Source organism: Sitodiplosis mosellana, unplaced genomic scaffold, assembly GCF_009176505.1.
Source record: "Sitodiplosis mosellana isolate CC-2019 unplaced genomic scaffold, AAFC_SMos_1.0 Smas_scaffold_6191, whole genome shotgun sequence".
NCBI classification, from domain to species: Eukaryota; Metazoa; Arthropoda; class Insecta; order Diptera; family Cecidomyiidae; genus Sitodiplosis; species Sitodiplosis mosellana.
Window position 1 is genome coordinate 333,284 of NW_022601432.1, and position 25,269 is coordinate 358,552.

At 39.0% G+C, this 25,269-nt stretch overlaps 1 protein-coding gene across 2 annotated transcripts in view; it reads right to left on the bottom strand.

Annotated features, from left to right (window-relative positions):
* LOC129576479 (glutamate receptor 1-like) overlaps nt 1-25,269 on the bottom strand; it is a 186,822-nt gene that overhangs the window by 88,680 nt on the left and 72,873 nt on the right. For both annotated transcript variants that reach the window (XM_055461669.1, XM_055461670.1), the window contains one exon: nt 7,298-7,450. In XM_055461669.1, coding sequence (XP_055317644.1) covers nt 7,298-7,450 — 153 coding nt within the window. The remainder of the gene's footprint in view (nt 1-7,297; nt 7,451-25,269) is intronic.

The window sequence follows — 25,269 nt, forward strand, 5'->3', positions numbered from 1 at the left end:
GAGAGAGAGAGAGAGAGAGAGAGAGAGAGAGAGAGAGAGAGAGAGAGAGGTTGCCGTAGTAAAAACACGCTAAATGCTTCTTTTGTATTGAAAATCAATTTCCATTTTCGTTCAAAACCAGATTAAAATGTCGCTTGAAGAATGGCCCTTGAAAAAATTCGAAAATGATTGTAAAGGCAGCCGAAGTGATAAGACAGAGTGTACAAATTGAGTAGGACATGTGCGTGCGCTTGAGATGCAAAACTCCCACAGCGAGCTCATCGTTGTGAAAACGTAATTTTAGTCACGGAACGCAATCATCGCCATATTTTCGGAATGGATAGTTGAAGGATGCGTTTTAAGCATTCGAATGGTGATGGTGATGATGGTGTTGGTTGTTGCTGTTGCCATAAACGAATCGAAGTGCTCTCGAATCGGAAAACCATAATCATAAGTCAAACAGCACCATTTACCGGTCCGAAGAAGAGGGGAAAAAATCGACTTACTCATTTCTTTGTGGTGCTTCCTTTCAGTTGGTTTGGGTGCACCACTTGTGTGATACAATAAGAATATTTGCGAAACGAACGAAAACAATACGAACGACATTATAAATGGTGATGACTTTATTTTCGACGTGTGATTTGGATCGGTGGATGTTTTGCGTGTGCGTATGTGTGCATGGGAGAGAGGCGTGGGAGGAGAAAGATCGAAATGAATATTGAACAAAAACTAAGAATTCTTATCGAAATCGCCAATCGCCATTCCCTTGTTCCCTGATCAAATCGCCACCGTCGTCATCCCCTCAGCTTTATTTTATGATGATTTTGTGATTGTGTGAACAAATGTGGATGTTTTCGATGGAAATGTGTGTGTATTTTTGAAGCGTGCACACGACGAAGACGGTGCCACAACGCCAACGAAAGCTGTTGTTGATGGCTGGCAAAGTGCTAATGTGGTTATGGGGTTTGAAAGCAGCGAAAGTGAGCAAAAGAACATGGGATGGGGACAGGAGTAAAAGAGAGAACGAACTTCAAGTCATAGTTATCTGACATCTGTATGTTGATTACCATTTGAATGCTGAACCATATTTAAGTCGATTGTTTTGTCACCCGCATAACATGCTTTGACGGTATATATATATATATGCTCGATGTAGTGCTGGGGGCAAGACACGGTATCAATTTGTCCTAATTCAACTATTTTGAACGATTTTTCCATTGTTTCTTCTAATTCCATAAGTTTTTGCTAATTTTTTAGTTTTTTCTTCCACACATTTAGTATTACCAATGCATTCCTTATGGAGATTTTTGTTTTGTTTATTTATTGTTGTTTGTAAACAAATCTGCCTATCTTTTTGCATTGTATTTGTGTATTTCTTATACTATGTACAGTGCAATGCGTTGATATAGGCAGACTTGTTGACAAATAACGGTAAATAAACAAAACAACCTCCATAAGGAAATGTATTGGCAATGCTCAATGTATGGAACAAAAAAGTTTCAGTCTCTCTAATTTGTGCTAATTTTGCTATTTTTAAACGAAATATCACTATTTTTTTAATCGTGCCTGTCCCCTAGATGTAGTGGGAAACACGTTTTCACCATCGTCGATTTCACTTCGTGAATTATAAGCACCAGCATTAGCACATTCATACTCTAACCATCACACCATTTATTTATATATACACACACCATCACATACCGGGGGCCGAGAGAAAGAGAAACAGAGGCTAGAGAATTTCGGTCGATCGGCGTGTGAGTATGTGTTTGTGCGCTCCAGACCGAGAGAGTGGACGAAAGACAGGCCATTTCTCATTTTTCGTGGTTACCGTTATTTCATGTACAAAAAGTGCCACACCACGAACCATTTCATGCATTTTACTATACGATATGTCAAAAAAGCATCAACAACCAGCGAGAGAAAAAAAAACACCACGACCACCACCAACAAGAACAACAACTAACATGGCCAGAGACTATAAGCCTGACGATGAGCAGAACTTGGTGATTATTCATACGAAATGACTTCTAAACACCGACATAATTTGAAGTATGCAGGAACTTAGATAGAGTGGGAGAGAAAGAGAGTGGGAAAAATAACTTTATGTATTTTTTTTCACGACTGCCCAACATTTTCTTTCGCACTTTCATTGTGGCTTTGCTTTTGTGTTTCGACTTCATTTTTTTGTTGTTTAATATAGGATGGAGAGAGAAATAAAAAGCGGCCGAAAAATTGTTGATTCAACGTTATGAAATCATTTAGAGCGTATGGGCTGAACGTGTTGCATCTTTTTTTTTTTTATTACGGTTTATCAAAGCATAAAAACTGCTACGGAAAGCAGAGTGCAAAATAAAGCGATTCATTTTTTGTTGTTGTTGCGTATGTGGCAGTGTAACTGTTTTGTTGTTCTCGTTCCACCATCATATAAACACATCAAAAATACTATCTCGCTGATATCGTCATATTCACAGTTAAAGCCATTCTCTCATACTCTCTTTCTCTCGCACTCACACTCACACTCTTCGGTGAGCATTCGAGCGTTTCAACAGATGTTTTGTTGATAAATCGTATGGAGAGAAAGAGGCAGCGGCATGAACATTCGTCATTTCTTTTCAACTATGGAACGTGATACATTTCATTTGAAACGATTTTATTTCAAGGAATCAAGCGTTGACTACTTTTGATACGTACGTATAGCAAAATTGTGTGTCTGGGAAGCGATGTTGCGGTCTCTTGTTGAGACTCGTTGCCATCGTCGCCACCATCGTCGTCGTCACAAAAAGTATAAAGGATTTGCAGCAATGGTTGGTATAAGTGTGGGGGCGTCAAAAGTCAAGTGAGACAATGACTGACCTTGAACACATTTGAATTTTTGCGCCCATCAAAATGAGCACGTTCTAAATATAAAACGACCAGTCGTTATCTCACTTATTTGCCGTTATTTATAAAATGGTGCGGTGATTGTCGGTTGAAAATCGATCCATAAACTGACAGATGGTGGTGTGTTACTGATACATTTGAGCGGTGTATTTTGCTTTGCATCGTTTTTTTTTCGTGCTGCTGCTGCTGCTGCTGCTACTATTTGCCGTTACTGCTCTTTTGATATTCAACTAGGTAAACCACATCGAATTAAACGCAATTAAATCCAAACAAATCGGCTAGATTTTTTTCCCAGTGGTTTGTCGCGTGTTGCTTTTTTTCACTCGAGATTACAACTTTTAACTAACGCTTGGGAAAAACCATTTTCAAATTGGCCACGGAGTTAGCGCACATATTCAAATGAGTTTGCAAAAAGCTGTGTGGAATGTTGATGGTGCGGTGTTTGTTGTTTGCTTGTGTTTTTTTTGTTCTCCTTCTCTGTGCTCAATTGTTTGATCGAACCATTCTTTCGAAACTTTAATTTACGTTGTGTAGTAAAAGTCCATCGATTTTTCTCGTTAACAATTCGAATAATTTACGGGCCTTTCAGGCAGACAAGAAACACACACACACACACACACAAACGCTATGAAATGTGTGCCCGTCAACTTTTAACGCGAAACACGCGTGCTGTACAGATTCTGGCTTGAAAACCGTTTGTTTCGATCTTGTAATTGCGTGAATCGATGAAATTGAAGAATCGGACCCGAACACTTCATAGGAAATGTTATGTGCACGAATTTGTGTGCATTTCAGCGAGTAACAATTGATGGAATTAAAAAAGATGAAACAACATAAAAAAAAAGTACACGAAAAACCAAAATCGACCACAAAACAACGATTGAGAAAGAGCGCAGGGCTCAATGCTTTTGCTATTGCACGCGCAAAAGTAACCATGTGCAAAATAACAATGAGGCATAGAAGCGGGCCGGGATCGACGTACATCGTGTACCAATCATCAAACATACGGAGAGAGAGAGAGAGAGAGAATGAAGCAACGAAGTCGGGTCGTTATTTCGATATAAAATTCTATACAATCCGGTATTTTTGGTGGCACATAAAACGCACCAAAATTGTGTGTTGTGGAGAGAAAAAGAGAGCGAGAGAATGAGTGCACGAGTGTAAGAGAATCAGCCATGCAAAAAGTGGTGTGTGACATTTTGGAACGGTAGTAAATTTTCGCCTTTGTTTGATTTTTCTTGCGGATAATTCCATTTTTTATGGTGTCGTTTTTCGATTGTATACGATTTGGACTTGATGGTACAATTGGATAGCAGCGTTAAATCATTAACACAATATGTACAACCGGGGTCCCAATGGCAGCTAGTGACTTTGAGAAGTCTTTGGTTGCAATCCATTTTACACAAACGAAGAAAACACAGCGAGAAACGTACAGCGTCACACCAAATAAACAACACCAACAACAACAACAACATGAACAACAAAGAGAGGGAGAGAAAAAAATATATATGATGTAATATTGGTCGAGCGAGGGTGATAGATGTAGATAGCGCGAGCGTTACAAAAAATGCCACACACACACACACACACACAAAACTCATACACAATATACAAACACATTGAGCTTCTGGTTCAACAGTTTATGTAGTGCAAGCATAAAAAAAGCGCATTTTATTTACTTTTATACGATCGTTTTTCGCATTTACGGCTCGCACACAGCACAAGTGATTACATTTTCTTGTTTAATCAACAAAATATACGCTCTTTATTGGAGTGAAGCAGTCAACGTTCTCAACTCAATTTAGAAAAATCTGCAATGTTGTCAATTGTGCGCGAAAGAGAAAGAGAGAGTGGGTGTATGTCAGTGCCGTGCTAACACTTTAGGATGTACTGGGGCACGATTATTTTGAGTTTTTGGATTTTCACAATTTGAAATTGAATTCAAACCCATTATTTCATGATTATTAAGCTATTTTTTCTTGAAATTTAAAGGGGTTTCTGAACAACTTGAGGCCCGGCCCTTCATTCACCTCCAAGCTAATACGGCACTGAGTATGTATGTGTTTGTGTGTCGAATGTCACACAGCGCGCGAAAATGAACAATCTGCACTTGTCGCCTCGTGCTCAGTTTAAAACAACACAACTTGTTTTTTTTCGACAGTGAAAAGTGAGAGAATACGATACAAGCCATAAACAAACAACACTCAATTGGTTACTAGATGGATTGAAAACTACAGGTTAAAGCTTTTTTCCGCTCTGTCTCTCTCTCTCTCTCTCTCTCTCTCTCTCTCCCACTTTTCACCTCTCGCAATGATGAATTAATACGACGAATGAAAACTGTAAATAAAACGTAAGTGTGTTCTATCTATAAATCAAAGGAGCGCTCGAAGAAAACAATGCAACGAAACTGGGTACGCAAGAAAGAGAGAAAGATAAAATAACGATGAGTAAAAGCATAAAAACAAATCGGGTTCATTTTTGTGAGTGTGTTTGAGTGTGAGTGCTTCATCAGATTTGCGTCGATAAATTTGTACGCGGCAACACGTTTTCTCTATTTTTATTTTCATTTTCATTTACGATTCCTCCAATCTCAGAAAAACAGCAACAACTGAAATATATACTTAATGAAATGAGTGAAATTAGCTTAGATAAATATACTTGAAAGGATGCAGTTCTGGAGCGGTTTTATTGCTTCAATAAAGGTAAATCTAAATTCATTTGCTTCGCTCGTTCGTTTCACTGCTGCCCATTCGCTTGCGCTTCAGATAATTTATCTTTTTTTTTATAGTTTCAGACAGCGATCTTCTTTTTATTCTGCCCTCTTCTCCATTCATATGATGAGCAGAAAGAAATGCATCTCAGCATTATCAATCTTTTATATGAAAAAAAAATAATAACTCGTTTTTGATTCGGAGATAAATAATGCACGACGATTGGTGCATGATTCCGATGACACTTTTTTCGGTTTATAACTTGAAATTTGATGCCAAGGCGACATTTGAAAAATGGCTTGCATCCAAAATCAAATTTATTCAGCTCTTTCTCTCTCTCTCTCTCTCTCTCGCCCATTTTTTTTCTATCGTTCTTTTCATTCTTTCCATGTGCGCTGGTTGGATCGTTGAATTTTTTTGCAGCGTGGCAAAATGGAGTTTTTCTTTTGATTGTGAAAGCGCCAGATTGAAGGCCCAACGGCAATTCTCACTCGCTCTCTTGACAAATATTCTGTGAATGAATGATAGAGAGAGAGAGAGAGAGAGAGAGAGAGAGAGAGCGAACGAGAATCCATACGAAAACGACCAGCGCATGACATGGTTGAAAATTACTTGCATCAGCATTTCTTTATTGACCCGATTTTTCTTTCTTTCGCTCGCTTGCTCGCTCTCTATCTCGTCGTTTGCTGTGCAAATGTCTAATAAAATGCAATTACAGCTTGTTGTGCGCATTCATTATTATCTGTCTTTCAGTTTGTTGGCATGCATTTTTGCGTAATTCCAAATTACACTTGTATCGTACGAAAAACCTCTCTTACAATGGACCAAGGTATTTTTCACCGTCAAGCGAATGACATTTTTCACTTGGAATAATTAGAAAAATATCACTACTACCGTACCGAGAAATCATTATCAAAACTATGAGTTCTCTCTTAATCTCTCCCCATCTCGTTTCCGCTCCATCTCCCTCCTCTCATTCACGCTCGATCTCGCACTTTGTCTCACGTTTTAACGATTGTGCGAGCTGATGTTCGAAATCACAGACTGATGTCAAGTCAATCCAATATTTATGCTTATATTTTACAAGGCAAAAAATAATAAAATGAAACTATCTGCTGCCACGATTTATACACAATGTGAGTACCGTATCAGCGACAACAACAACTGAATAGTGTTGTTAAACAACCAGATAGCAAGTGCTCAATTGTCAAACCGATTCCAGGATATAGCAAGTGATTTCCCTCGCTATTGTTTCTCGTGATGTGTGTGTGTGTGTGTGTGTGTCATTCGCATTTAATTTCTCTTTCTCTTGTCGTTTCGCTTGATTGTATGCATTTTAAGCGGTGCACAATTGTGTTTTACATAAAATTATGTCTCATAAAATGTCTTGAATTGAACAGAAAATTTGAAATGGCATTTAAATTGTGTACAACATTCACGAGAACACTCCACTCGCTCTCCTACTCGCACATTCATTGTACTTTACAATGCTTTTTTGTCGCTTGTTTGTTGTTGTTTTATGGCTGTAGGCTTGTTTGCTACTTCAGAAATCCAGATATATTCATACATACACAGAAAAAAAACACACAAGAATTTTCCACATCACTTTTGTATCCTACCGTTTCGAGTTGCAAATGCTTTTGTATGTGTCATTGGGGCGGATAGTGTATTCTAGTTTTTTTTTGTGTTTGTTTATATCGTGTTCATATTGATTTTCAAGTACTTACTTAGTCGTGATAATTTGAATGCATCGGCTGTGTTGATTACATCCACATACGCCTGTAGTTCAAATCGTCGTGATGTTACATTCAAATTATGATTTAGCATTGCAAATTTAAATGCTGATTGCACTTCGTCGGTACCTTGCTCGAATATTGCGCCTGTGGAAAAGAAAACAAAGAGATGAAGAGAAAAAAACATGTTAGTCAATGGCAATGAAAATATTAAATTTTATCATTTTTACATTTAAAATGCAAACGTTTGAAATATATTTTTTTTCATTTCAATTCATCGTGCTGTTCAAAAAAAGAAAAACGCTTCAACAAAGAATGGAGAAAAATTGTAATGTGTGTGACCAATGAGTTAGTGATTTAACATTCCTCAACGGTCGTCTGTCTAAGCGAATCAAATAAACGGCTCACTTTGAAATAAGCCATAATCAGTGAGATTTGTCGGCGCAAACAGTCAAATACAAAAATAATGAGAAAAACAAAACGCAATTGAAAGGGAAATCAGAGAATATTTCAAATATTCCTATCGCCGTCTTACACAAGTCATGCAAAAAATAATGCAGCTTATTTAAATGAGACTCGCTCGCAATGGAAGTGACCACAAAGAAGACGTTTTTCTATCAAAATGAAATGGAGTTCCATGAAATTCATTCTATTTTACGTAAATTCGCTGAACTTCTGAGTACTGCTGAGAACCTTTGATTTCATACTCGCTCCGAAAAGCGTATAAATTACATGATTCCCAGAAACAAACGGATATTGGTGTGGGTATATTCATTTTTCTTGTACGTTTGTACACTTTCTTATGGGCTACATGAGGTGTTACGTTTTTATTTTTGCATATACATATTGCACTTTTTTCTTTCTCGCACTAGAAACTGCTTCAAACATCAGAGACGATTATGTATCCGAGCTCAAAGTGCCTGTATTAACATAAAATTTCATTCAGACAATGATGTATTAGCAAGAGAAAAAGTAATCATTTTTCAATTTGACAAAGTAATTTCACTGACACTGACAGAGTTGAGACTTATTGTGGCACGACTCCGTACTCCACTATGACATGAATTCGTGCTCCACTCAATTAGAGCCTTTGTCGCTTAACAAGCAATAAAATATATAGCTTTTTTGTTTATACTCATTTTTGTTAATATTAAATTTATAAGCGATCAAGAGATGTGAGGCCCGCGACATAGCATGGGAAACCATGAAAACATTTAATATCTGTATATGTGAAAGAGGAGGAAAGAAATAAGTTTCCGGACGAGTACAGTTTTGTCTCTTGGTTGGGTTTGCAATCAAGAGCTTTCTTTTGACAATGAATGAAGACAGTCAAATGAATGCACAAAGCATTTCCGTTGAGACGGAGAGCGACAACAAGGTAAAAGTAGAGTATCAGGAAGCAAACATACGTATATGGAATCAGGTTGAAAGGAAAGTTGTTCTTTTTTTTTCTTCGCTCTATTCGCTCTTGGAATGTTGTGTGCATGTGTGTCTTTCATGTGTTTTAATTCTAACAAATGGTGTTAATTTTGTTTGTGCAATGTATTGTTTGTCAGAATATGGAATTGTGTGCATTGCATTCCCGGATGCAATGAACGTGCACAAATGTCAAGTACCGATCGTTAAGAATGAATGCGAGTGGAATTGAAATATGGTCATAGGCCGCACCTTGCTCTACCGAGATTCTACTATTCACTTGAAATGCACAATCACATATCATAGCCAAGAATCGAATTTGCACCGTGCGCAGCCTTCAATGAACGTAAACAGCACCGAAAAAATAGAGAAAATATCCTCGAAATGCAATGCATTCGGTGTAAATCTGCATGCTGAGCACTTACCGTATGCTGTGCACAACAAACAAAACAAAACAAAAATACAAGAGATGAACAAAAAGGGCATCCTGCTGCGGTTTTTCTTGTGCACTAAATAAAAATATCTATGTATGTATGACTTTAAACGGTATTGTACATACGGGCATTCAAATCCAAACTGGTGTTTGCAGTACACACACACACACATACTTACATACGTAGACAAAACGGAAAGAGGAGTGAAAACAACTCATGAATTATTGTTACTTTTAAATGTGAATTATGTGCAAGGTGTTTTCAAACACAGAAAATATACGCGCGACGATGTGTTTTCTTCGAATTTTTCTCTCCTTTTTCTTTGCGTCGTATTTATTTTGTGCTATTTCTTTGCCATCGTCGTGTATTTTTTTCTCACTCTTCCCGCTCGACATTGCAAACGGTCTAATTTCGGTATGGCGTTTTCATAGTTTGAAGCCTGTGAACTTTGTCGGTGTTCTTTTGACGCTTGAATTGGAAGAAGTGAATGCTTTTAAGCAAAAGTGGATATTATTTACATACATATTCGAATGCGAAACGAAAGGACTTGCTGTTTGTTTTGCCTCCCCCCCCCCCCCTCCCACTATACAGCAATGGAATGACGACGAAGAAGAAGCAGAAGAAAATGGCAGTTATATCTTTCGTTTCGCAAATTCATGCTCCACTTTTCGTGCTGTTTCCCGTTCCCGGTTGCTGTTGTTCTGGTTGTGGCGAAAACTTTTTTCCCGCCATTGACTTTCTTTTTCGGCATCTGTTTAAATTTCAATAAGAAGATTGATGTTCCGTGCATTTTCACTGTGTATGTATACAAAATGTGGTTGAATTTTAACGCGCGTTCATATGGTGAACGGACCGAAACCCCAACACTAACATTTCTCTCCTATTCTATATTAATATAAATATATGAGTCGCGAAAGCATGTGATCAAAAACTAAATGCGAATAATTTTCGCATGTGTTTTTTTTTTTGCTTCGAAGTGAAAGCAATCCATCGATTTCCAACACAATATTCGTGCGCTTATTCACACACACATACAAAGTATCCAAAAATCCAGTCAACTCTTGCCACGGAAATGTTATTTTGTCTGCTAAATGGAAATACATTTCAGCATCACTCAAGTGTTGACGAACATTGCTCGTTTTTTACTTATAGGCAACAATATCCCGTGTTACACCGAAAGTCGATCGAATTTTTTCGTACGCGCGCACGTCACCCTCTATTTTCTCTGTGAATCCAGTGCGGAAGGGGCGGATGGCTCCGGAAAGCTTGACGCGAATGAATATGCGTGATTTGCAAGTCAACATGTCACTTAAATCCGTTTTAAAATTAATTTTTCTAATGAAATTAATCGAATCGCATTTCTCCACTTGCTCGCGTCCTTCTTCATCAATATTTTTTATGCGTTGGAATTCTTCTTTTATTCTGTATTAATAAATACAGAAGCTGCTGTTGCTGATGGATTTTCCCCGGAAAATCTCAAGATAACACAATAAAATTCATAGTGCGAAAAATCGGAAAATGGATTTTCTCTAATGGTCAGACACAACTAGATCGCAGTGTCACGCGTCTTCTGTTTTTCCTTTGTCATTCGGTTGGTCGGGCGTATTCTATCGTCTTCACACCAATGACAGACAATTGCGTCGCTTATTTGCGACATTTAAATTAATAAATTTGTTACTTGGCAAAACGGAACCGACAAACACCGGATTCAACGGCGACACAAAACAAGCGACAATATAAATTTCGATGAAAGCAACATTTCGGCTGAAGTGCGAAAGAAACGGCGACGACAACGACACAATCACTCTTTCTCTTTATGTGTCTGTTTGTGTGTCTAACTTTTGTGTGAGCGGCAAAAAGAGATGTGTCAAGACAATCGTTGGCCGTTAATATGTACATTGTACACTTGTACCATTACTTGCCGTAAATCGAGAGACAGGCTACAGCTAATGAATTTAATATATAAAATACATAACGATATCGGAATGGAAACAGCTGACATTTATATTCACTTCTCCGACGAAAATCAATTTAAAACAGAGAGACAGAGGTAGACAGAGAGAACGGGATAGTCAAATTCACTAGCCGTTGTCATTCAAATGGTGAAAACTTGGAACGAAAAACGACGTCTTAATATCCGTTTTCTGTTTTCGGTCGTTGAATCAGCGTTCAATTCAAATTACCACTCACGCTCAATATACATCATCCGACCGACCGATCGATCTTACTGCACATCGCTTTCATTAATGCAGCGGCAAAGGCAGATTGCCCGAACATGAAAGCACAATTTAAAAATAACATTCAAAAGAGTTTGCCGAACTAATTGCTTTGTTCACGACGCGATTTTGGTTTTCATTGATAGTATTTGATGAGACATTGAACATTTTCTTTTCTCCCTCTGTGCCCAGGCAAACTTTTGTGTGCTGAATAAAAGATTGAAAGAAAAGTCATTAAATTTAAATGAGAGTGACAGTTTTAAATCACAAACATTTCCTTCACGCAAGATATCTTAATGCAATAATTTATGTGGATGCCATGGCAACCGACAAGATACGAATAAGTATGTACGCCGGATCCGTGCAATACTTCTTCAATCAAAAAGATTTTTAATTAAAAATGCATGGTGACAAAAAAATATATATAGATTTTTCCTCAATAATAACGAAACGCGTCCGCACTCATTACAAAATAGTGGTATTGCAATCGATATGTAATTGACTTTGGTGGAAAATGCTTCAAGTGAAATTCAGTTTGGTACTGACGGTAAGTGAAGGGCTTTGAAAAACTGCTTAACACGGTTGACTTTCTGCTGAAAGCTCATTTATGCTACTCGAGGACAATTCATCCCGTGTCTGAGAGAAGATTCGTAAATGAGTGAGAACTCAACGCGAAGAAAAAAATAAACGGGAGGCTTGGCTCTGTGCTGCCATCCAATTTTCAGACATTTAATGTGGACCGAGTTGGGTGTATTTCATCGTTGTCGTTGTCGTCGTCGTCTGTAGCTGTCGTTTAGCTGTGCAAAACAAAAAATAATTAAAACTCGCTATGAAGTGTGACATTCGCAGTGTTGAGGTACTAAATGAAAAGTTGGTGTCACCTCTTCTAGCAGCCAACGAGGAAAATTAATAAGAAAATGCGTATAAATTTAAGTTTAAATGACGGAGGATCGGTGTGTTGAGTGTACGGAAGCTTGCAAAGCGGCTGTTGCTTTTGTAAACGTTGGTGTTTATGTGTATGTTTGTGTGAAGGGGTCCGGAGAGAGTGAGAGTGAGAGAGAGAGTGAACAAAATCTGTTTATGAACAATATTCGCGGATGACTTTGCATTTGTCGTCTGCGGTTAATGTGCATCGATAGCGGCAGCAGCAGCCACGGCAGCAGTAGTAAAAATGAATTATTAAGCTTAATGAGCATTGCGTTACCTGAACAAAGTCAATTTCGTACTCAATTCTCACGTGAAACAAAGCAAACGAACAGTGGAACGAGTTGCATTCTCAACCGAAATCGAGAGAAGATACGGTGTGAACGAAAGGCAATGAGTGTGAGTGTAGGAGCGAGTGACGCGCTTCCGCTCAGCGCCCAAGCAACAACAGAGACAAAACGCCAAAATAATAATGGCAACAAAACGACGGTAAATCCAAAATCGCGGTAATTGAGCGTGATTTACGGTTTGAAATGAACTTAATACAAAAGCCTCGAAATATGCGATGCAGAATGTTGATGATTATGATGATGATGATGACGACGACGGCGACGACTACGGCGAAAGAGAGAGAGAGAGCAAATGAGAAACGGGCGATGATCATAGCCAATGCCTTTCTCTGGTTGAGTTAGCATTCTCCCCTCTGTACTGTGTGCTCTCACTCTCGTCATTTGACAACCTGCCAAAGAGCGGTTCGTTTTTCATTGGCTTCATCGTGTAATGGCACGAGTGCAAAAGGCAGTCACAAATGACAGACATAAATTAAACCATCACGAAATATTCTCGCTTATTAACAGAAATTAATTGAACTTTTGTCGTTTTATTCTCCACCCCATTCTTCTCGGCGAGAGAAAGAGTGAATGAGTGTATGTGTTTGTGTGAGAAGCGCCCACGCGCAAGAGTGAGAAAGATGTTCTCATTTCTGCTCTATCCGTAACCCACTGCCGCCTTATTTTCGTCGGCATCGCTTTTTTTGGTGCGGCCATGTATTTTGCATGCGAATTTAATCTAAATTGACACATGGAAAAACAATCGACGGACCGACGTAAATTGGTATGAATTTTTTGTTCGTTTTTGTGTAATCTATACAACATACCAGAGTGATAGAGGGAGGGAGGCAGGCAGGGAGGGAGAGAGAGAGAGCGTGCGCGCGCGCGTTGAAGAAAGCGAAAAAATGCCAACAAAACGAGACGAATGAAGATGATCAACTACCGCGTGCACGAGCACGTAGTCAGCAGAAAAGCCGAAAAGCGTCGTCCACGTTAAAATGAAATAAATTGTTATCTGTACAATGCAGAGAGCTGTACGGACAAACGGGAATGAATTTATAGCAGCGGGAAGCGGAGGAGAGATCAGAGAATGAGATGCGAGAGAAGCAAACAGCTAACAAATGATTAGCTGCAAATAAGTGAATGTAATTAAAATTAATCTAAAACATCGATGATGAATTGGTTCTTGTTTGTTACTTTCAAATAAATTGCGTTCGATTATTATTATCACGATGAACTTTTTGTGAACTCTTGGGATGCGGTCGCGATTGGAGCGTGGAAAACCAAACAAACAAACGAACGAACGATGGAGCGAAGCGAGAAAGCAAGAGAGAGTCGAGTCGATGCTTTGAAAAATGAACAATGCTTGCAAAACAGTCATCGACGCCAAATTGACAGTCGCTTCAATTGACAATCCGACAATAAACAGAAGGCTGCTCATTCGATGCGAAAATTGTGAAATGAATGCGAGACGCACTGACGGTTTGATGGGACGGGGGTGTTTGAATGAAAATGCTTTTACTCGGATTTCGTCTAATTTTATTTGATTCATGGCAGATTTACAGACCAGTAACAGTCTCATTGAATCGAATGACAACAGCAAATAGCATTGACGCAACCACGATCCGACCGCAAACACACACACACATACAAACAAAGTAAACAAATATACAAACAAAACGAAAAATCAATTATCACGCCTAATTTTTCACTTAAACAACCAACATACCGAGATATAGGGAGAAAGTGAAGCATATCAAAACATGCTTCACATTTACGACTTTTCCATAAGCAACAAAACGCAGAGAAAGTGAATGAAATAGACAGAAAAAAATACACGAAACAGATCTGCAAGCGGAACATTCCATAAAATAGATCGAGTGTTGGTGTGACATTAGCCTCATCTCTCGGTCATATTCGATGGATGCAAAACTTTGTAATTTCCAACAATGACAAACATTGAACAGTCGGCTTCGATGGGAGACACACACATACACACACACAGAGAGAGAGAGAGAGAGAGAGAGAGAGAGAGAGAGTGCAAAAGAGCAGTACGATGGTTGCCCACACGCACACACTTATGATGTCAAGTTTTCGGTTGGACGAACAAACTTATAATTTTTCTTTGTTGTTTGAGTAACACTTTTTGCCTTTAATTAAGTTCAACTAAACGAGTCACACTTAATCGAATGTACAAGATGATGATGATGATTGTTTGTGTTTTTGACGGCTATTACTTCTTCATAGTGAGCTGTATAAAGACGACGACGACGACGACGATGACGACATTCTACTCCCACTGCGTACAGTCCGTCCAATTGATGAAAAGCAGTCCGAGTGGAGTATGTTTTTTTTTGGTTTTTCATTTCAACTTTTTCACATAACATTCCGAACGAGCACGACATAAAGTATCACATTTGTTTGACCAATAAACTGCATGAGATGGAAACTGATTGGCACAATGTGTCCCGATTTCGAAAAGCCAAGTTAGTGGCCAACATGTCAACATTTTTCTTCTTCTTCTTCTTCTTTGGTTTAACATTGTATAAATGAGGCTGTGAGAATGAAAATGGCAATACAGGAATGAACATTCTGAACCGCATCAAGAAAAAAAAATTCGCAAAAGTGAATCATGAGTTCTGAATACGCAAAAGTGAACCATGAACCTCCTATGCTGCCCATGTAAATTCATGTTTCACTTTTGCATATTCAGAACTCATGATTCATTTTTGCGAATTTTTTTTCTTGATGCGTTTCAGAATGTTTATTCCTGTATTGCCATTTTCATTCTCACAGCCTCAAATGTGAAGGCGTCGGCATTCAGGAGAGAAGAAACGCTTGTGTGTGAATTCACCAACACCTTGAATTAACTGAAATCGTAATTAGGTCGTTTGATCTTCGTGACTCGATATACTTCAAGTCCAAGTGCTGGAATAATAACGCGTCACAGAGAAAGACAGGAAAAAAAGAATTTTTAACAACGTGCATGTACGTTTAGTGTTTGTATTATGTATGTGCCCGTTTGAAACGAGAATGCGAACCAACTATTTTGGATACAATGAAGAGGGAAAACAAATGGATAACTGGTGGAAAATCGACTGCACGCTTTAAAAGTACATTTTCTCTATCAGATGACAGCTGACGTTTTATTCATTCGGAAGATTCCATCCATTCTTTCGCTTTTCCTCTCTCCATTTAATAGTTTGTTTTCATTACATTTCTTTTGTTGCTACAAGGAAAACACTAATGGCATAATGTGTGCGAAGCGAAGATTAGAGTTGCCACACAAAATACAAAATTGCACATGATACCGAAGAGTGTGAGATAGATAGCAAGAGCGAGGGCGAGAGAGTGTGTGTGTGTGGGGGGGGGGGGGGGATCTTGTTGTTGGCTGCTTGCCTTCTTTAGATTGTACACTATTCGGTGATATATCCTACACAAAACTCGGGCAAAACTTGGATCTAGAACACAGGCCGAAAAAATCGACGACAATTTTTTTCTATCTTGCCTCTACTCGCCTCTCATTCATTACTATTGTTGCTGCTGCTGCTGTTTTTGGCTTTGGCTTTGGCTTTGGCTTTGGCTTTCTTGACAGGGAAATGCGAATACGTGAGCAACAGAGATGGAAAGTGTGGAAGTGAAAATAGATGCCAGAGCAAAAAGAGTGATTAATGAGACATCCTTTGCGTATTTATATGTACATTTTTGTGATTTTATATTTTTTCGTAATATATATTTGTTGTTTTTTTCCCTTCTTTCTTCTCGGCCTGGGGAGTACCGATTTCGGATGCGAGTTGAATTATCCTCGTTGACGACTACAGCATTGCGCCCGATAAAAAGGCAACGAACAACAACAAAAAGTCGCAAATGAAAAAAAAAGAACAAGGCATTCGAAAAATAACACCGAACTGAATCCAAGATACACATACAACGTACGATGTGTGTGATTGTATGCATTTAGATCGTTTGTTGGTCGCATTCCCCTTCAACCATTTTTATTGTTCTCATCCCGTTTCGTTGGCTCGCTCATTTTTCTCCGTTTGTACTTTTTCCAGCTTGGTTTTGTCACAATGAGTTTTTCGTTCTGCCACACACACACACACACTGGATGTTGTTCATCTGCTGATTTTCGGTCGATTGTTTTTATGGTGACTTTTACAATGTGTGCGATGACAACATTTTTACGATCACGTTGACAAGAGGCGGTGGCAACGGCGACTCGACAATTTGCATTCGCACTAAACGCATTTTCGACAATTTACTACACTACATGCAAGCCGTGTTGACACTTTCCGAACTAGTTATGGCTGTGCTGTGCATAAGTCACGAAGGTGAACGAACGCATGAGCGGATTTTGAACATACCTCGCATCGCGTAGAAAAAAAAATGCAACTGAAAATTGTTTTTTAGGCTTTTTCTCGGCTTAATAACGCTCTTATCGGCAAAAGTTAGCCATCGGCACGTTGTTGTATTTTTTTGTTCTCAATGATATGCGAACAGCTTTGACTTTTGTTTGTATTCTAGACTAATGTGCTTAGTGTTGAAATATCGGTTGTATTTTTGGTTTGTGATAGGTTTTTTCTTTTTGACTTTTATCAAAACTGTTGACATTTTTTTTTCTCTTCTCTTGCTCTGTTCTGGTTGTGCTCGGTTTGGTCGTCCGATTCAAATCTTTCGTTCACATCTCGGTGTATTTATGTATGCCTTTGACTCGATGATGGTGACGACCAATTGCTCGATTTTTGCAAATATCGCGAAAATAGATCATCACGAAGTGCGAACGAACGAAATGGAAAAAAACGTCGCTGTACTGCGATTTCTTTTGTTTTTATTACGTTGGATTTACGTGTGTATGTGTATATATTTTGGCGTTGCCGCTGTTGGCTGTCGTTTATCGCAAATAATACTTTTATACATGTGTGTATTTAAAAAAAAATGATAGAGCATGAGCTGAACGAAAGAGAAGGAAAACCAGTGGTAGACGAACATTCTCTTGCATACACAAACACAAAACACATGCATACATCCTAACGAAGGGAAAAGAACCAGAGGAAAGAAAGTCATTTACGGCAAATCCTCGTCGTGGCATGACATAACAAATTACATTTTTCTTTATCTTGCAACCATTATTATTATATCGAGAGAGAGAGAGAGAAAGAGAGAGAGAGAGAGAGTGAAAGAGCGAGCGTATGATAGTTAGATACGAAATATACGAGAGACGGCTGTTCAACGTTTCCTTGCCATGATGTAAATGAAAGTGGATCGAGTGAGCAGTCGTTGTTTGTGCATCAACTGTGGTGTCTCTCTAATTCGAAATTGTCGTTCGACAGCATCAACAGAGATGACGGTGGCGAGAAAAAGACGGAGAGGGAGAGGGAGAGAAATGGTGGTTGGTGTGTAATTTTCGTGTACGTTTTGCCAAGATGGGCGGATAAGTGAATGCAACATCACATCGAAACAAAAGAAAAGAAGCGAACGAAAGAAATTAATGCCCTGTCGTTGAGTTTTTCGTGTTGACTTTCTTCGCATAAGCCATTTTGTGGAATTGAACGGGAGCACGGGAAAAGGATGTTGTGTTGTGAGTGTACGTTTCATTTACCATTCGATATATTCCGATGGCAAGCGGTTGCACCCGTTCCACGGCAGGGAGAAAAGCGAGCACGATGCGGACACGGACACGCATACGCGCGCACACACACACACACACAGAGAGAGCTAACAAGAGTCTCGGAGGGAAACTCATCACTCGAAATTTCTGATTTGCTTGACAGCAAACAAAAACGAAATCTCCTCATTTGGTTCCAGTTTGCGTCATTAGTGTCATTCCAAATTATACACAAATTATAGAATTTAGCTTGATGAAGCTAATTCGATTTTCTCTAATGCTGATGTATTTTTCATTCGATGTTAATTAATAGCCAAAGACATTCACACACAGTAAGAGACTCTCTGGCTTTGTTCCGCTCGAGGATCCGAGACACTGTCACGTGAGCTAGTGTGTGTGTGTGTATGTGTAAACGAGTAGAAGACACAGAATAGAGAGCGCACAAGATAGTCACATCGGTTGGCATTTGCAGGCAAAGTAAAAGGGCGGATGGAAGACGTTTGATTGAATTAGAGGTTGGTTGTGTTGTTGAATGTGCATTGATGAGGCCAGAGGAGAGAGACAAAGAGAGCGCCAATGGTTCTTGGATAAGCATGTGACACAGTCACACGTAAAACGAATATGATAAGCAGCTTTTCTTGAATCTATCCAGCTGAAAAGGTCGCACCGACGTAGCAAAGTTGAACCATGAGCGACTTTGGCGGTTTTTTGTGGCTGGTCCTTTGATCACATGTTTGCACGACAGTGAAGTGGAAGCAATGCATATCCGTTTTGAGTGTCGTTTATTCTTCATTATTACTTTGTTACTGCTGCTGCTGCTGATGTTATGGTTGCTTCTTCCTCTTTTCGCCAAATGTCGTTAGCAACGATTGATCTCTTGCCAATGCCAACTTCCACATCCACAACTATTTCCATCGCATACAGATATTTAGTAAGTACATAAGAAGTTGTAATATGATCGAAATTCTCAATCAAATACGCAATAATCGTGTTTATATTTACTTAGGATTTCACCTACTTTTGCTGCTTTAACGATGCATGCTGTCGCCGTCACGCGCTTTCTCTCTCTCTGTCTTCCTTTCGTTTCTCATTCTCTCACTTTCTGTACCAACAAAATTTCTTTACGAAGAGACTTTGCCGTTACTCCCGACGAATCTTTGATTGCAATTATTTGAGTTTCAGTTAGGCGCGCTCAATTCACATTTCATACACACACACACACACACACACACACACACACACACAAATTTCACAAGAGCTTATTTGAGTTTCACACAACAAATATATCAAATGCTTTAGTCTCTCGACGGATAGGTGTTTCAATTTGCTCGCTCTTCCATTCTCTTTCTCTGTCGCTTCGCGTGTGCGTCCCATTGAAATCGTGTGTTGCTGAACGTTCTTGAGATTGCACACTTAAAGTTTGACTGTGTGGAAAATTTGTGGAATGGATTTCAATGGAAAATTGTTCATCGAACATCTCGTCGACTATTTACTTTTGGAATACATGAAACGCGGAAATGTTGTCAATTGATTGTCACTGTAAAAGTATCGAACAAACAAAATGCGATGACAGCGAGTGAGAGCTCTCTCTCTCTCCCTCTCTCAGAGAAAGGAAAAGAGCGAATCGAGATCGACTCGAAATTGCTCCCTTGATGTAATAAATTCTGAGCAAACACCAACCAAATTGATATCTCTGATCGCTTTTTTTGTGTGTGTGCTCTGTATGTGTCTAAATTTTGCTATATTGTTTTTGGATATCGCATTTCATTTCGGTCGCATAAAAATAGAGGCTAAAATTGTGTGTAGCGTGGCCTTGAAGCAAATAAAAGACGAATCAATATATCGTTTAATTAAAAGTGGTAAATGGTTATTTTCGAGCAGAGAATCAAAGTCAGAGTACAATTTTTGTTTAATTGCCGCACATCACGCAAGACACGCGCATTTCATTTCCCTAATTTCATTTGACTGCTCGTAGACCAGATTCCAAAACACAAAAAAAACATACATACACTGATGTTTTGCCATTCAAAAACTACTCTGAGAAAAGAAATTTAGCGTTATGTTAAACTTTTTGTTTTGACACTTATTTCACAACAAGAACTTGAAAACATTGTGGTGATTTCCGGTACTAAATATATTTTTGACGCTAGCGCAAGAGACTTCGTAGTGAAAAAAAAAGTTAGAAATATTTTTGTTACCAGAAATCACCACAAACTTTTTGAATTCATGTTGTGAAATAAATGTCAGAACAAAAAGTTTAACATAACCCAAAATTTCTTTTCTCAGAGTAACTCCGTGAATGTTAAATAAGCAGCTGCATATAGTAGCAATTGAAACACTGAAAAGCCATCTCAACAAAATGATGTCACACACAAATCACATTGCCTGAATGCTGTTTCGGTCTTCGTTTTTACTAAAGTCACATATGCTTTGTTGCTGTATGCGCGCGAGACACGATGTTTACAATTTGATTAATTTTCACTTGTCGTTCCGGCATTGAAAATGTATTGGAATTGAAGAGCAAAGCCAAAAATGTGGCAAGCTACTTTGGCGCAACCAAGCGAATACGCGAATGCCAGCAGCGAATCAATCGGCAGAGTGCACGAATCGCGTTCGACAGCGGTAAGCAGACAAATATTCTAGTCTTAATGATACGAACATGCAAAAACAGCGGCGACGACGACGACGATGAAGACGTTGACGACGACAACAACGTCAAAATGATTGAGTCGATTCGAAATTAGGGCATATTTAACTAAATACGTATATATATTTTGTGAACATGAATCTTGATAATTGGCAAGTAGTAAATACACAACATTGTAACAGTAATAGTTGTAGCGATGAGCGAAAATATAGAAAATAAATATCAAGGCGAACATTGATACATTTGAACACTCGGAAAACATTGTTGCCAAAACGTGTATTTGCAGTTTGACATGTTGTGCAGTACACACAAACACGCACATACATCTTCTTAGCATCTTGGCCAGCGTGTGTGTGTGTGTGTGTGTGTGTCTCTCTCGATTCCGTTGAGCAGTTCAACGAGACAAGAAAACGAGCAGAGAATATTTGCTAAACGAAAATTTTGCCGTGTCGATGATAAGACGAATGAATGTGATAGAGAACAAGAGCAAAAGATTCTGAGTGAATGGGTGAAGAGTGCTGCATCAAATAAACGATGACGACGACGGTACAGATCGACGAACGTGAAAATAGAATGAAACAGCATTTCACACAATAAAATCAAATTAAATCATCGATGTTTATCTTTTCATCTCTTATTTACGTGAGCACACCGTATCACTTTGCCATTGAGAGCGCGCTTCGTTCGTTCAGATGTGTGTGTGTGTGTGTGTGTGTGTGTGTGTGTGAGCGTGTTTCAGAGCCGGTGTAAAATACATTCGCATGAATACGCGCAAACAATCGCATTTCTCAGCCGATGTTCAATTTTACAACGTATTCTTCAAACCATTCACTGCGAAAGAAGAACGCAGCGAATGAGGATGATGATGACGAAGATGATGATGGCAACACAAGCACATCAATCCAATAACAAGCGACTCATGAAAATATCCAGAAGAATCTGCCAGTTTTGTAACAGTTATGGGCAAACATTTCAAATGCCATTCGAAGCTTTTATATTTATTTTATGAAATCCAAAAATATACAAACACAACGACTCTGTGCGCATTATAGGGCGAAGAACATTTTTCGTGATACGGTGAATGGCACGAGTGTTATGTTTGTGTGTGTGTGTGTGTGTGTGTGTGTGTGTGTTTGTGCAGAAGCGAATGAGTGAGTATGGTGTTCGACATGAACGACAACTTGTCTTGCTTGTGCGGTGATGAGCTAAGTTTACCCACGGCTCAAATATAAGCATCGCTTCAAGATATACACAAAACACAATAAAATATATTGTACATGCATGTTCCACTCACTCTCATTCGCTTTCGTTCACCGACATCGGGCACAATGCTGCGGAGGAGGGTGAGTGTGCGAGACAACCAAAACGACCAAGTAAATGAATGCTTTGCGCTTAGCAATTTTACATTAGTGATGAGAAATTTGTATTTTATACACGAATGGAATGTTGATTATGGTATAATATATTAATTGAAATGATACATTATGCCGACCGATATGGGTGTATGTTTGCGGGCCGTACAGGAATGTGATAAAAAAAACTACAATGTCTCGGATATCGTATCGTATGTCACATCAGACAACCCGGGCTATCGAGCATTTGTGGAAATATTTCACGTATTCGGACGACATTTCCAGTCTAAAGTATGTGTGTATTTTAGATCGGCGGCAAGTCCGAGTTAAATACTAGATTTTCGATGTCTTGTCGCATGCAAAATTTCGAAGACAGCAAGCAATCGAGTTAATACCAAACGCAATTGAAGCATATCTATACCCTCTCTGGCTGGTTGAGCGCACTGAGAGCTGGAAGAGAGATTGTTTCATTCACCCAATCCGCCCGTCATCGTTGGCTCACTCGCTCGATCGATCAGCCTGAAGTGTGCAGCCATTCAAAACACACATACACCAATTGAAAGGATATTTTTCTCTTAGCCAATTGATAGCCATTGCGGATATTCAATAAAAGCGAATAATAGTTCATTCATTAAATGTTTCAGTCCATTTGTGTTAGATAAAATATAATATCATTCGTTAGTTGACACTTCATTCTACCATATTCTCTTCTGTTCTCTTCCTATCTCACGCTCCCATTCCCCCAACCTCTATTTGCATTCGAACTTGAATGCGAAGTAGCAAAAAAAAAAAACACTAGGCGATATGCACTTTCACATGCATATTTGCATTAGATCGAGATTTAGCCGCTGCATTCGTTTCACACAGAGGCGACAGTGACAGAGCGCGTTAAAAAAAATTTCAATATTTTCTCACTGCTGTTTGGCGTTTGAATGGGTAAAAGATAACAGCAGCACGTTGCCATTCTATTGAAATGATTGTATGGAAAGACAAAAGCGAAATGGCATTCATTTTTCTCTTTCACTCGCTGTGTTTCCACATCGCTCGCAATCTTCTGCCACCACCGCCGCCGATGGCCAATTCATCTATATATTACAAAATTGCTCAGTGTCTCATCATATGCAGGCATTTGTGTGCAGTGGAAAATTGTAATAGAACGGTCGAAAATCCGTCCGGTAACCGGCCATTTCTCTCTCTCTCTATCTCTCTCTCTTTCTCTCTCCCTATCTCTCGGTCCCAAAAAAGAGATCATTCGTTTTTCATTCCCTTTTTTTGCAGCTACTCCCAAAAACCACATGCACGTTTGACGCAACGACTGAAAACAGCTGAATTGTTGCGACTTGAATGTAGTTGATAGGCGTTCGCCCGTTGCCGGTCTCCAAATGAGCTAACCGAGCAAATTTATTTTGTCGGTGGTAATCATTTTTCTCTTTGGCGTGCTCTCTTTTTATATGCGCAACTTTTGTATTCAACATTCCATTCGGAAACCATCACTATTGTTGTTGTCAGTTCACTCTATCTCTCTCTCTCTCTCACTCTCTCTCTCTCTCTCTCTCTCTCTCTCTCTCTCTCTCTCTCTCTCTCTCTCTCTCTTTCTGTGCACTGTCTCTCATGGCAGTTAGTCGGCCTTTATTGCCGCTGCCGATGTCGCCACACACACAAACACAGACACACATTCGGTATTTTATTCGCTTCTCGATTTCAAATGGGAACCGTTGATGGAATGACATGAATGCTGCTGACTGATGATAATAATAGCCGTGCGTATTATTATTTTTATAAGGAAGTACATAAAAATTACTGCCACCATCAAATGATATGCGCCGCACTGTCATTTTGCCAGTCCAACCAGGCAATGGTAGAGTTATGTGTATCCGCAACGCAAAGTGGAAAGCAGTGAGTGTGTGAGTGAATGAATTGTCACATATGCAAATGAAAAATGTTGGAAAGAGACAAAACAAACACCCTTTGTGCATGTTTTTATTATTCAACCTCACTCTCTCACATTCAGCCTCTGTTTTTTCTCTCTCTCTCTATCTCTCTGCTGCCAATATTTGCGTGGTGCGCTCTGTTTTGAATTGTGAATGGTTGTTGAAGCATTGCATACAGCACAAGTCATCGAACCACTTGTACTCTCTCTCTCTCTCGCTCTCATTTACAGTAAAATGCCAGATCGTAGGTTATGCTTGTTCATATATGTATTGCTTTTTTGGTTCCTATTGCTGTGCGCCTTTTTCTGACACACTTCATTTTATCTAAATAATCAGAACGATTTCCATAGCAAAAACAATCATAGACATATTCCAACTGAATCGAACCGACCAACCATCGAAATAAATAAATAAATATTATGAAAAGAAGAGGGCAGCAGCAGGAGCAGCAGAGGGAAAAAAAGAGAATAAAATAAAACACTGCGCAATAAATTTGTCTGTATAGTATGCATACAGCATAGTTATGATGTTTACGATTGTCTTTTGCCTCTATATCGATGAGTGTGTGTCGACGACTGTAGAGCACATAATTCACATATCACACACTTCATGTTGAATGGCTCTTGTTGGTACTGCGGGGCGAAGAAATTGGATGAGCATTTTTCTCTCTACAGCTATTATTGCCATTTTTGTTAGTTTCATTTGCTCCAGATTTTTATCATGATGATTATTATTATATATTCCAGCACTAGAAAACATCTAGAAAACTTAATTTACAATGAATGAATACGACCATCACTTCTCCATCCCAGTTTGCTCGCTTAGTTTTGAGTTTTTAGCTCACATTTTCGAAGTTGTCGTTAATTTTTTTTCCTCCTCTTCTCTCCTATACATGCATCTCCGTTCGGGCAAATGATGATATACATTATACATACGATAGCATTTTAACGGCAGTTGATCATTTCCATAGAATAAACCACTATAGCTGGTACACCAAAAGCATTCCAGCACGATTTTTTTCTTTTGTATGCAATTTAAGTACCACTGAAGTTTTTAAAAATCTAGAATATGAGACGAATTTCAATTTGAATCCCCGCTAAATTCTTAAACCG